The sequence below is a fragment of the Budorcas taxicolor genome, chromosome 4 (genome assembly GCF_023091745.1).
Source record: "Budorcas taxicolor isolate Tak-1 chromosome 4, Takin1.1, whole genome shotgun sequence".
In the NCBI taxonomy this organism is placed as follows: domain Eukaryota; kingdom Metazoa; phylum Chordata; class Mammalia; order Artiodactyla; family Bovidae; genus Budorcas; species Budorcas taxicolor.
Window position 1 is genome coordinate 50,543,426 of NC_068913.1, and position 14,044 is coordinate 50,557,469.

General features: G+C 38.7%; 1 protein-coding gene across 1 annotated transcript in view; it reads left to right on the forward strand.

The window, feature by feature from the left end:
- The window catches only part of LOC128046593 (uncharacterized), a 64,895-nt gene that overhangs the window by 10,284 nt on the left and 40,567 nt on the right, over positions 1 to 14,044 (forward strand). Inside the window, 4 exon segments of the mRNA XM_052638734.1 lie at positions 981 to 1,103; positions 2,105 to 2,342; positions 6,585 to 6,691; positions 12,202 to 12,302. Coding sequence (XP_052494694.1) covers positions 981 to 1,103; positions 2,105 to 2,342; positions 6,585 to 6,691; positions 12,202 to 12,302 — 569 coding nt within the window.

Below are 14,044 nucleotides of genomic sequence, written 5' to 3' on the forward strand. Positions count from 1 at the left end.
CAAAAACTGAAAAGTAAGGAAAATAGACATAAAGAACTTGGGCTCTAAGCAGCAAGAAAAACTAAGGAAATATTAGTTAGAAATACACACGCAAAGATATTTTCTGATGGCTGTAACAATGTATAGACCCTTGACAAGTTTTTGTCTCACCTCACCACTAGAATTTTTTTATGTGTGCATCTGCCTTGAACCTCATCCATAAAGTAGTTATGTGAGACTCTGATGTTTATAACAACTCCTAAAATGTATTTTTACTGCTGTGTTAGACATACTTGCTTCAAGCACTGTGATTCTATGATTTCAGAGATCACCACTTGTTTTCTCTTACTTAATTTTAGTTGTAAGAATACCTTCTTATAATTACCTTTTCTTCTTATACTACAGTTACTTGGTTGAGTCTGAGTAACTGGGTGTTGATAGAATGTGCTTAATTTGATGATAATATCCTTACCTCTTGGCACCATACTAGATTATCTGTCAATAATTCAAAATATGTTCAAAGAATGAAGCCAAGGTTTTACATATAGCATAATCCAAATCAGATTAGACATGTTTGTATACTCATTAGTAGAGTTCAGTAAGCTGTTTAGTGGTGTTGGAATGCTGTAAGCCAAAAATATCTTTCTACTCTTAAGATTAATAAAACTTCTTGTTATGTATAATAAACATCACATTTGGAGTTGAAAAAATCTGAAGTAATTACAATTAATTACAAATACTTAAATCTGTTTTGGTTGAATGAACTTTAATTTTCTCACTTGCCAGTGAAAACCATTTCCCCTAAATACTTCTTGATCTGGGAACATGTTTTCCCAATCTTGATACACTTATAAACGTTGGATCTATGAATTTTAAAAATTATGGTTCCATTCCAGATTGCCAGGTAGAGAAATAGATAAATGCACTTACTGTGCTTTTAGAATTGCATCTTCTCTTCCAGTTGTTTACCGTTTATTTGTTGTTATGTTTACTTTATGAAGGTGGGCATTGGCAGAAGGTTATGGAGCTTGCTTAATAAACAAGCCAGAGCTTGTTCGAGACATGGTGAAACAAGTAAGAAATCAAGTGGAAAACCCCAGATTTTCAGTATCTATTAAAATAAGGTAAAGGTAATATTTTAATCTCTTGGTATGATAGTCCATCCATTACTCAGGAAATAAAAGAATATTCCTTTTGTCTGAAGATGTGGAGATGTCTCCTTTTAGTATGCAGGCATCTGCGTGCATGCTCAGTTGCTTCAGGCATGTATGACTCTTTGTGACCTCATGGACTATAGCCCACCAGGCTCCTCCTCCATGGGATTCTCCAGGCAAGAATACTGAAGTGGGTTCCCATACCCTCCTCCAGCGGATCTTCCCGACCCAGGGATCAAACCTATGTCTCCTACATTGCCAGGCGGATTCTTTAGCCACTGAGCCACCTGGGAAGCCCCACATAGGCATCTAGAATATGAAAATGTTGAAACAAAGATGCTTAGTGAATTAATAGATACCACAATTTTTATTTATAATTTAAAACAATTTCTTCTTATTTAACAAAAATGAAAATAGCCCTTTATTATTAAAAAACTCACTCCCAAAAGAAACAACTGTTTCCACATACTATTGAAATAACTAATGCTAAGAAACATTTCTGATACCAAGAGTAGAAAATAGGAATAATATTTGCACTAAAATTTCACATCAAAAATGAAAAATTATAGTTTTTTGGTGACAGCTTAAAAACATTTTGATAAATTATTATAATTCTGCCACTTTATAATTCTGCCACTTGTGGATTGGAGCATGCACAGCAAATATTACATAGCAACTTTCAGTGCATCTGTGATAGTACTTTGATGAATCTTTCAGTTACCAAAGCCAAAAAAGAGCCACTAGGTAACAGTTCTTTGTCATCCTGTTATTGCCAATGGTGAAATAGCTAAATTCAAGATCTTGAATGGGAACTGATAGCTGAACAAAACTTTACTGATAGTGGTATGTGGTGATAATATGAACAGCATAACTAAATAATGTAGTAGATGAAATAATGTCCTGTTTATTGATATTAGCATTAATTAAGATTTGTGTGCTGTAAAAAGATAGATATGATTTTGAAATTATAGGATCCATGATGACCTTACAAGAACTGTAGATCTCTGTCGAAAGGCTGAAGCAACAGGAGTTTCCTGGATTACAGTCCATGGAAGAACTGTTGAGGAAAGACATCAGCCAGTTCACTATGAGGCCATTAAAATAATTAAGGAAAGTATGTCTATACCTATAGTTGCGAACGGAGACATCAGAAGCTTAAAAGAAGCAGAAAATGTGTGGCATATTACTGGGACAGATGGTAAGAAATAAGTCCTTTGACTTTTTTGTTTTTTAATTAGAAAAATTAAAAAATGGGGGTGGGAGAGTAATGTTAATGTGGTTTTCATTATTTTTCTTTCAAATGGAGCCATATTTTCCTGTTGTACCAATTTAAGCTAAGCAGTTTATTAAAATGTTAATCCTTTGATTTAGGAACAACAGATTATTTTAATTGGGGTGAATTAGTTCAGGTACTTCCCTGCCACCGTCTCATCCACTGAGTGACCAGTAGAGCCTACAGAATAGAAATGAGAATTTGTGAATGGAAGAGTGGCTACAGGAGCCAAAGAAACCCCAGACTGCTATGCAGCTTCATTATCCGCCTCAACTTTGGCATATCAAGCCCTGTGATACCTATTGCTACATGAGAGAATGCAAATAAACTTAACTTTAAGCAAATCCAATTTATAACAATCCAGGTTTACCCTGAAAAAAACCCCAAAACTAATTTTTAATGTAGAAGTATTTAAAACGTTAAAAAAGAAAGTCTTACAAGTTTGGTTTATAAAAAGTATAAAAATGAATTGTTTAATAAGAATGAGACTAAGGGCATTGTAAAATCTGGTAATAAATTATTTTTTAATATTGTCAGTCTGTTTCATTGAGTTTGACCCCATAACCATGAGTTCTTAATGTGTGGACAAATGAAATATGTTTTAATTTATAGGTGTGATGGTTGCAAGAGGACTCTTAGCAAACCCGGCCATGTTTGCTGGATATGAGGAAACCCCACTGAAATGCATCTGGGACTGGGTTGACATTGCTCTTGAACTTGGAACTCCTTATATGTGTTTCCATCAACATTTAATGTATATGATGGAAAAGATAACTTCAAGGCAGGAAAAAAGAATATTTAATGCTTTGTCAAGCACATCAGCAGTCTTAGATTATCTTACAGACCATTATGGGATTGACCGGACTTCGTGAATTATTTTCTTTCTGCAGTGAAACCATCGAAGGTCACATCTTGGTTTTTACTTTGAATCAGTGACTCTAAAACATTAATGTAAAAACAATGCCCTGACAGAATTTTTAAAAATCACTCCTAGACCACATCCTCAGAGATAGATTCTGGTTCAGTAGATCTCTAGGGTAGACCCAAATTTTAATTTTAAAAAAGATCCTAGGTGTTTCAAATATTGACGGACCTTGCTCTGAATCCTATTATGAATTAAAATGTGAGAATTTTTTTCCTAAAGGAATCACGTTTTTAACATTTTTAAATAAATAAAACTTTTTTTAATACTAAAAATATGGCTCATATGGTATCTGTTAGTTAACATGAAGTGTTTTAAATGAAAATCAGTACAGAAAAGTGAAACAGCAAATGCCAACATCTATATGAAATGAAAAGGAAAAAAATTCTGTATAGAATTGCTTTCAGGGCTTAAATTCAAAGTTTGGTTGGAAAATTAAACTACTTCCTAATTCATGAATTACATACCTTATGGTATTTGTTTTAAATTGTATGTAACAAATTAATTAGATGTGATGTTTTCTGTAATTTAAAACTAAGGGAGACTTTCCTGGTGATCCAGTAGTTAATACTCCTTCCAGTGCATGGAGGTGCAGGTTCAATTCCTGGTTGGAAGCCAAGATCTCAACCTTTAATGCCTCGCAGCCATTAAAACCCCAAATGATCTACATCAAAAATAAAAAATCTTTATTAAAAAAAGCTAAGATGCTGTGAAATTCTTTAAATGACATTATATTTGTTACATTTCAAGACTTCTAAATTCTTAGAAGATTGAGAGCTTGGTAAATATCAGTTCAGTTGCTCAGTCAGGTTTGACTGCTACCCATGGACTGCAGCACCCCAGGCTTCCCTGTCTATCACCAACTCCTAAAGCCTACTCAAACTCATGTCCATCATGTCAGTGATGCCATCCAACCATCTCATCCTCTGCCGTCCCCTTCTGTCACCTTCAGTCTTTCCCAGCATCAGGGTCTTTTCCAATGAGTCAGTTCTTCACATCAGGTAGCAAAATACTGGAGTTTCAGCATCAGTCCTATATATAAATGATACTGTTAATTTCTATCTCCTACATCTTAAATAAAAAATTTGGTCAATAGTCTAGAGATAATTACACAGTTGGCCCTTGGTGCTAAAATATTTTATATATGGGACTTGACCATCCACAAATTTTGGTACCTGCAAGAGTCCTAGAACCAATGCCCCACACATACCAAAAGACAACTGTGTACTTGAAATATTATTTCGTGAAGAAGAGTAACCAGGTTTTATTTAAAAACCTAATTTTCCTAACATTTTTAGTAATGTTATTTTTATGCCTCCCAGCAGTTGAGGATAATTTTAACTTTAGAGTTCCATGGCTTAGGGAATACCTTGGCAGTACGGTGGTTAGTTTTCCCAGCTTTCACTATAAAGTGTGCTGGTTCAGTCTCCTGGTCAGGGAACTAAGATTGTCACAAGCCAAGTGGCATGGCACAGCCAAAAAATTGAAAAAATTTTTATAAGTTCATGGTTTGGAGATACTGCTAATGAAATTTTGTTGGAGGTGAAGGTGCCACTGCAAGAATTACCTCGATTTATTAAAAACAGTTCTATAAGATAGTGGTCTATATCACCAACATAAAAAAATTATAAGCAGTTATCTAGAACTGGTTGATTCACGAATTTGGGAATATGAGATAAGTCTATTTTAACTTAAGCACCCTGTTGTAATATTTTTTAAGGTACACTCTGTGCTTTCATTTTCCAGTTAATGGGTTTTTAAAGATAACTGTTTTTCATTAAATATGAGTACCATATTAGCACACAGGGAGCTGTAGTCAAAACGTAGTCATTTTTAAATTTGTTAAGTAACTGAGGTGAATTACATGTGTTGTGAGGACAATGGCATAATTAGAGTAAAGGGCAAGGAGTTCTAAACGCGCTTCATTTTTTGTTTCCTCTGTTAACCTATGTTGTCTATATTTGTGACAAAAGAGAAAACACTGACTTAAATGTTTTTATATTCAATAACCACCTCTCATTTTTACCATTTATTTAATGTTCCCAAAATAATCCTCTACAGGAGAATAGTTTGATGTGCATTTCTAATATGTTGTTAATATTGGGGTAAAAAACTGTCATAATTTGAGTGTATTCACGTAATCTGAATGCCGGAAAAGAGTACGGCTACCTTTCCAAAGTGTGTTTCCTCTTCCGAGCCCATGGACAAAAGGGGAAACCCTTACACGAAATGTTGGACGCTACCGATTCCCCTACATTTTCAGAGAATGCGGCACAATCACCAGATCCTGGCCTTTCTAATATATAACTTCTAGCTTGTTTCGGCCAACGAAATTGTCCACAGTAAACTACGGACCAGGAAGGAGTGTTTTGACCACGGTCACTAAATTGGCAGCACCCTGTCTAACTCGCTCGCCCCGATGCCACTCTCTCTCGCCGGACCCCACAAGCTCTTTCAAAACGTCGGTTAACCGCACGCCTTCCACCCAAATCACACTTTATAAGAAATGTTAAGCTGGCTCCTCAGAAGACGTTGCCCTTGGGAGCCCCTAAGCAGCAGATCGAAGAGTCTCCGTCAGCCCGTAACTCCGCCGCCCAACTAGAAACCAGTTAATGCTCCTCATCGCGTTCGCACCGCCCGGCGTGTCAGCGGGGGCCCGCACCCGCCGCCGAAGCTCGGGAAGGGTCCGGCGGGGGCGGCGGGGGTGGGGCACGCTCCCCTCCCCCCGCCGCGGCGTGTGACGTCCCGCGCGTCGGCGGCCGCGGAGCAGCGCGGGGAGCCAGGCGGCCGCAGGCGGGGTAAGGCTGGGCCAGAGCCCCGCGGGCCTCCAGGCGGCGTGGGGCGCGGGGTCGCGCTGCTATCGCCGCGGTTGGTCCGCGGGGCCGGCCCTTCCCTCGGCGCGTTCGCGGAGCGAAGCGGGGGCGGGGGTGGGGACCGGGCTAGGGCGTTAGCGGAGGGTGGCGTTGGGCAGCTGACGCCGTGAACCTGGACCGAAAGCGCGACCACGGTGCCGCCTGGCCGGTTCCGTAAGGCTCGCCGGGGCGGTGCCGACCCGGGCCTCTGGGCCCACCCTCGACCGGCTCCTTCCTCTCCCCTTTCCCCTCCCCGCCCCGGGTCACTGCCGGGCGCCTCCCATTTAGGGGAGTGTCGGACCCCCGGAAACCTCCAGGACGGAAACCTCGCGCCCCAAGGGCCTCTCCTTAAACCGAATTTTCTTTGAAAGGCAACTGAGTGAAATAAGTGTTTCTCTATTTAGGTGTGAAGAAAAACAATGACACTCCAATGGGCGGCAGTTGCAACTTTTCTTTACGCTGAAATAGGACTCATTTTAATCTTCTGTCTACCTTTTATTCCTCCTCAGAGGTAGGAACCCTCCAGATCGTTACAGCAACATATATGATGCGCTCTTTAGACTGTTGAGTGTGTTACGGAAAAAGTTTTCTTAAAAGAATTTCAGTGCTGATTCTGTAAAAGGCGCTCTTTAAAAATAAATTCACACGGCAATTAAGTAATAGCTAATGACCATATTAAAGTATCACTTCATAAAGCTTTTTATTATATGTACAAATTGGAGAAGGGCATGGCAACCCACTCCAGTATTCTTGCCAGGAGAATTCCATGGACAGAGGAGCCTGGTGGGCTGCAGTCCATGGGATAGCACAGAGTCAGACACGACTGAGTGAATGAGCACACACGTATGTACAACTAACTTTTCCCCCTCCCTTCTGAAAGGAGAAGGTCCTCGTCCCCCTTCCTTTTGGTTCTGTTAATTACAGATGTAATAAAGTGATGGTCATCCTTTTTACATGTCTTGTTGTTAGCTTTTACTTTTATTGCCCTGAGTTAGAATAGTGAGCCAAATAAAAGTAAATGGATAAATGATGTTTACAGTACACCATGATGCACAAATATTTCACTGGGGCAGTGGAAAGACAATTTGGAAACTTAAGCCAATAAATGATTCTTAGTTTTGGTCTTACATAATTTATTTGTATTCATTTAATGGCAGTTTTACTACTTTATCCCCATGCAGAATTAATGAGTATAAATTAAAAGTGCTGAATATGCAAAGTATCAGAACCAACCATTCCTTAACATTAGTTTCTTAGCAAAAGACCGTCAAAGGTCTTTCAGTAGGATTTCAGTTGTACCCTTAACTCTCTCCACCCCTATTGTAACCTACTTTTTAGGAGTTCGGTGTTAGATCCAGACTTGGCAGTGTGAATGATGAAATACTCTTGTGTAAAAATATTGCAACACATTTGTTCATGTAAAAGAAAATCTTTCATTAATTGATCCTACAGATAACCCACTGAAATTTAGTCAGAGTCCTTGACTTGAAGAGACTTATGAAAGTTTTTATCTTTTTTTTTTATTGGGGTACAATTGCTTTACAATATTGTGGTCAGTCACCTGTATGTATACATATGTTCCCCTCCCTCTTGGGCCTCTCTCCTACCCCACCCCCTTTTCTTACCCATCTGAATCATCACAGAGGACTGAGCTGAGCTTCCTGTGCTTTAGCATGTTCCCACTAGCTAGCTACTTGATGAGTGGTAGTGAATATATAAATCAATCCCAGTCTCCGAATTCACCCCTCACCCCACCCGCACCCTGACCTTGTGTCCACAAGGCTGTTTTCTGCATCTGCGTTTCTCTTCCTGCCCTGTGGACAGGTTGGTTCATCTTCAGGGTCCAGTAATCTTCCACAACTTTTAACTTTTTTCTTACCTGCCTGGATCTCTACTCATTTCCATTTTTATCTCTCAGCTGTGCCATCACTATTTTCTTGCTTATAAAATAAAAAATAGAATTATAGGAGGGGGACTTTGAGATTTTTGAACTTTATTCAACCTGTTCATTCTGTGAGAAGGTGGCCTAAGGTCATCTAGTTGAGCTTTGCAGATTCAACACAAGAATCTGCCTTTCAGTTTAGTGCTCTTTCTATTTCATCACCTTGTCTCTCATCCTGTTGATTTTGTTTCAAATCCTCAGTAAGACCCTTTTCAACTTTTTGGTACTACTTGCAACAATAGAAGCCTATATTTAAGAGAAAGAAAGATGTAATTTATAAACATCTAACATAAAACTTTAGGATTTGCAGAAAAAATTTTTTTTTTTGTCAGTTGATCTTTTCTCCCTCAAAATGGTTTCTAGATTATGGATCTTTTTCTTTTTATCAAATATATTTTTTTCTATCCTGATAAAGTAGCTATTTGGTAGATTTGAGTACATGTATACACATTATATAAATATATCCTCTTGGACAAATATACACTAGAAAAACATGGTGTATGTGTATATATGTATGTCCACAGATCATTTACAATGTGTCCTTGTGTGTATTCACATCTTTTTATCCTTTTATATGTGTAATCACCTTACTCTTCAAAGAAAAGGCTTCATACTTTGGCAATCTACTCTTTTTTTTCTCACATAACCCACTAGTGAAAGACACATATTCAGAGTAGACTGCCTGAGATTATATCAAAACTCTGCATGCTACTGTATGACTTTGGGCAAGTTATTTACCATCTCTGGCCAGTTTCCTCATCTGTAAAATGGAGGTAATACTAGTATCCACCTCGTATGGTGGTTGTGGTAATTAAATGAGCTAAGCCATGTAAAAGTGCTTAGAAGGGAAGTATAGTAAGGACTCTATATATTAGCTGTTATTAGCTCTTCCTTAAATCAACCCTTATAAACTGCTAATTGTTCCCTCTGGTGGGGGTGGGTCTCCTTTTGTGTTCCCTTTTATACTGTTGATTTACTTGAAATGTGAATTTACATTAGGACCTAGGTCAAGGAGAAGGCAATGGCAACCCACTCCAGTACTCTTGCCTGGAAAATCCCATGGACAGAGGAGCCTGGTAGGCTGCAGTCCATGGGGTAGCTAGGAGTCGGACACAACTGAGAGACTTCACTTTCACTTTTCACTTTCATGCATTGGAGAAGGAAATGGCAACCCACTTCGGTATTCTTGCCTGGAGAATCCCAGGGATGGGGGAGCCTGGTGGGCTGCCATCTATGGGGTCGCACAAAGTCGAACACGACTGAAGCGACTTAGCACTTAGCAGCAAGGTGTTGCTAGTTCTCTTTGTAAAAATACAAATTTTTGTAATGTAAAATTTGAACAGTGTTCTTGGAGTAGGAATCAAAGAGGCAAAAGAAACTGCGTCCATATCAACTCTGTCTCCCCACAAACTTCAGATTATTATTAGAGTTGTTTTCAAAACATAATCTTAAGGGACTTCTCTGGTGGCACAGTAAATAAGAATCTTGCTCGCCAGTTCAGGGGACACGGGTTCAATCCTTGGTGTGGGAAGATTCCACATGCCATGGAGCAACTAAACCCATGCACCACAACTACTGAGCCTGCGTTCTATACCCTGCAAGCCACAACTACTGAACTCACTTGCTGCAACAGAAAAGCCTGGGGGGCTACAGTCCACGGGGTAGCAAAAGAGTCGGAAACAACTGAGCGACTGAGCATGCATACAGCTTCTCCATCATTGGCTGCAAAGAAAATAATCAGCCTGATTTTGGTATTGACCATCTGATGATTCCATGTGTAGAGTCATCTCTTGTGTTGTTGGAAAAGGGTGTTTGCTATGACCAGTGTGTTCTCCTAACAAAACTCTGTCAAGCCTTTGCCCTGCTTCATTTTGTACTTCAAGGCAAGTTTGGCCTATTACTTCAGGTGTCTCTTGACTTATTTTTGCATGCCAATCCCCTGTGATGAAAAGCATATTGTTTCTTTTGGTGTTAGTTTTGGAAGGTCTTCATAGTACTACGCAGCTTCAGCTTCTTTGGCATTTAGTGGTTGGGGCATAGACTTGAATACTGTTATGTTGAATGGTTTGCCTTGGAAATCATTCTCTCATTTTTGAAATTTCACCAAAGTACTGCATTTCAGACTCTCTTGGTGATTCTGAAGGCCTACTCCCTTTTTTCTAAGGGATTCTTGCCCGCATAGATACAATGGTCATCTGAATTAAATTCACCCATTCCCGTCCATTTTAGTTCACTGATTCCTAAAATGTGGATGTTCACTCTTGGCATCTCCTGCTTGACCACGTCCATTTTACCTTGATTCATGGACCTAACATTCCAGGTTCCTATGCAGTGTTCTTTACAGTATCCCACTTTACTTTCACCACCAGACACATCCACAACTGAGCGTCATTTCTGCTTTGGCCCAGCTTCATCATTCTTTCTTTAGCTATTAGTAATTGCCCTCTGCTCTTCCCCACTAGCATATTGGACACCTTTCAACCAGGGGAGCAGCGGTGAGTGGCGCTCATCTTCCGGTGTCATATCCTTTTTTCCTTTTCATTCTGTTTATGGGGTTCTTGCAGCAAGAATACTGGAGAGGTTTGTCATTTCTTCCTCCAGTTGACCACGTTTTGTCAGAATTCTTCACGATGACCCGTCCATCTTTGGTGGCGCTTTACGGCATGGCTCATGGCTTCATTGAATTACACAAGCCCTACACTTCTGTGAGGACTTCCCTGGTGGCTCAGACAGTAAACCGTCTCTCTGCAATGCGGGAGACCCAGGTTCGATCCCTAGGTTGGGTAGATCCCCTGGAGAAGGAAATGGCAATCCACTCCAGGACTATTGCCTGGAAAGTCCCATGGACAGAGGAGCCTGGTAGGCTACAGTCCATGGGGTCGCAAAGAGTCGGACACAACTGAGCGACTTCACACTACACTTGTGTAGTGGCCCACACACCACTAAAAGGCTGTGGTCCATGAAAGGAAATTTGAAGTTTACTTAAGTGCTTATCTTTATATATCTCCTTTGGACTCAGTTAATGTGTTACTCATTTAAAATGCCCTTGTGTGAAATTTGTTACCTTTTCAGTTGTGTGATAAATTACTTTGTCACTCTTTGCCATTGATAACTCATGCTTTCTTACCTATGTGTCTTTGCTCATATTGTTCATTCCGTCTAGACTGTTTCCCTATTTCATTTTCTCTGTGTTCAAGTAATGATCTGAATATAATTACTTGGGTATAAACAATCATAAAAATCCCTCAAGATATATATATATATATATATATATATTTTTTTTTTCCTTTTTTGCCACGCCATGCATCTTGTGGGATCTTAGTTACTCAACCAGGGATTGAAACTGGGCACTCAGCAGTGAAAGTGCAGAGTCCTAACCACTGGACCACCAGGGAATTCCCTTTCAAGCTATATATTTAAGATTTTTACTCTTTACTATGTATGTAGTACACAGTATTACACACACATTGTAGAACAGCTCAGTGATTTAATGTGTATGTAATAGCTCAGTGATTCAATGTGTGTATAATAGCCCAATGATTTTCTTAATTTCCTTATGGTAAAAGTAGAAAAACTTTTTTACTCGGAATAGACATTGAAACTTCATCTATTTTTTTAATTATAAAAATAAATAGTGTAGAGTCAGACCCCTTAGCCCTGAAATGTTATTAGTTGTTAGAACAATAGATCTTTGTTATTTCTGAGTTACTATCCTGATAAGGAAAATGATATAAAGTGATAAGTTCTATCAGTAATTTAACATTTTTACTGTGAGAATTCCTATTTAAGGTTTTGATCATGTGTATTTACTTTAGAAGTTACTTTTACTTAAGAATATTTAAGACACCAGACAGAAGATAATCAAATGTGGGATTATTATTAAATTTGAAAGTTGTTCTTTATTTCATGAGATATTCTTATTGATAAGAATTGACAATTCTCTTACATGACAAAAAATTAAATTTCCGTAGTTCTTTTCACTCACTACACAATTGCCAAAATGTTAATTTAGTATTTAGAAAGTATCTCAAAGTGTTCTCTTGACTTTTTACACCTGATGCAATTGTATTGCTTTACAGATGGCAGAAGATATTTTCCTTTAGCGTTTGGGGTAAAATTGCAAGTTTCTGGAACAAGGCTTTTCTTACTATTATAATCCTATTGATTGTTCTGTTTCTAGGTAAGTACTAGCGTCCTCCTTTGACTAAGCTTAACTATAATTTTTTATATTATCATTAATGAATTATTATTGATTGGCTTTTAATTAATTTGATGCTACCATTGGTATACAGTTGACTTCATATAGTATATGATAGTATGTGGAGTAGATAATTGATATGTTGATAGATATTATTAGTTATATATATACAAGCATAAATTGCATCAGAGTACAGTGGTTCTTAATCTCTTTTATGTTGTTTTAAGATTGAAATGCTGCGATGCATAGCCTAGTTTGCAGAATTAGCAGATATACAGTCCTTTGTTATTGTGGTGTCTTAGTTATGCACAGGTTTAACTGTTTGGGAGACAAACAGAGCAATGACCCTCAAAAGAAGTTTTAGATGCAGGCTGTGAATCTTGATTGGACCCTGGTTGAAAGACAACTATAGCATAGACATTTGCGTTCTACAGCAAAAATTTAAATATAGACTGTTTGTTAGATAATATTAGGGAGTTTTTGTTAACTTAATTTATGATATCAATGTTATTATTATATAAAAGAAGTCAGCAACCTATAACCTGCAGACCAGTTGCCTGTTTTGGTAAATAAAGTTTTATTGGAACATACCATGCCATTCTGTTTATGTGTCATCTATGTATGAACAACTACAGAGTGCAGTAGTGGAAACAGAGACCGTGTGGCCTAACATACACAACCTGCTCTTTACAGAAAAAGTTTAGCAAAACTTGTTACATAGGATTACATCCTTATGCTTAGGCATTGCATGCTGAAATACATAGAAGTAAAGTCTCATGATATTTACAACTTAATTTCAGTTGGTTAAAAAAAAAAAGCAAGTATGGCAAATGCTAACAATTGTTAAATCTAGGTAGTGGAAATATGGATGTTTATTGTACTAGTTTTTCAGTATGTTTGAAATTTTCATAACAAGTACCTTAGCAATTAGAAGCAGACTTTTTTTTAAGTGGAAAAGAATAGCTTTATTTGCTTTGTCAGGCAGGGGGGGCCACAGTGGGCTAATGCCCTCCAAACTACATGTCCCAACCTAGAAGGGGTAGTGAGGAGTTTTATAGTAATGTTTCAAAGAGGGCATGATCAGCTTGTGGACATCCTTTCAGGGGTTGGTGGGAGGCAGGTGGGAGTCAGCATTATCAACCTTCTGTTTCCAGCCAGTCTAGGGTCTACATGCTTATTTGCAGCATACAGTTAACCTCTTTCACCTAGTCAGGGGTTCGATGTCTGTCTCAAAAACGTGCAGGTTTTTCCATCATTTCCCCATTTAATTATAGGTCTTCAGTAGAAAACTCTTAATAGTCAAAATATCTCCCTTGATGCCAGGGTGATTCAGCTTCTTGCCATGGGTATAAATCCTGTCCCTTGGTGACAGGCCTCCTTTATGTTTGTCCAGATGCTGGCAGAGGTATTGCAACATCCCAGACACTACTTTTCTCTTGAAGTAGACTTTTAAGGTTTTTGTCAAATTAGAAATTCCATGAGTCAAAATAATTGCCGTGCTTTTTAGGAGTAAATTGCCATGCTTTTTAGGAGCTTTTAAGAACTGAGCTCAGAGAGATTATGTAACTTGTCAGAGATCACCCAGCTACTTCTTGGCAATTCAGCTTTTGATACCACTGCAGTGTGTTGTCCCTCAGAATTCGCTCAGAGTTGTGTTCTGAGTTAGGCAGGTTTCCCACGTGTCAGCCTGAGGCCATAACCAGCATGTGTGCCACGCTCTTGTG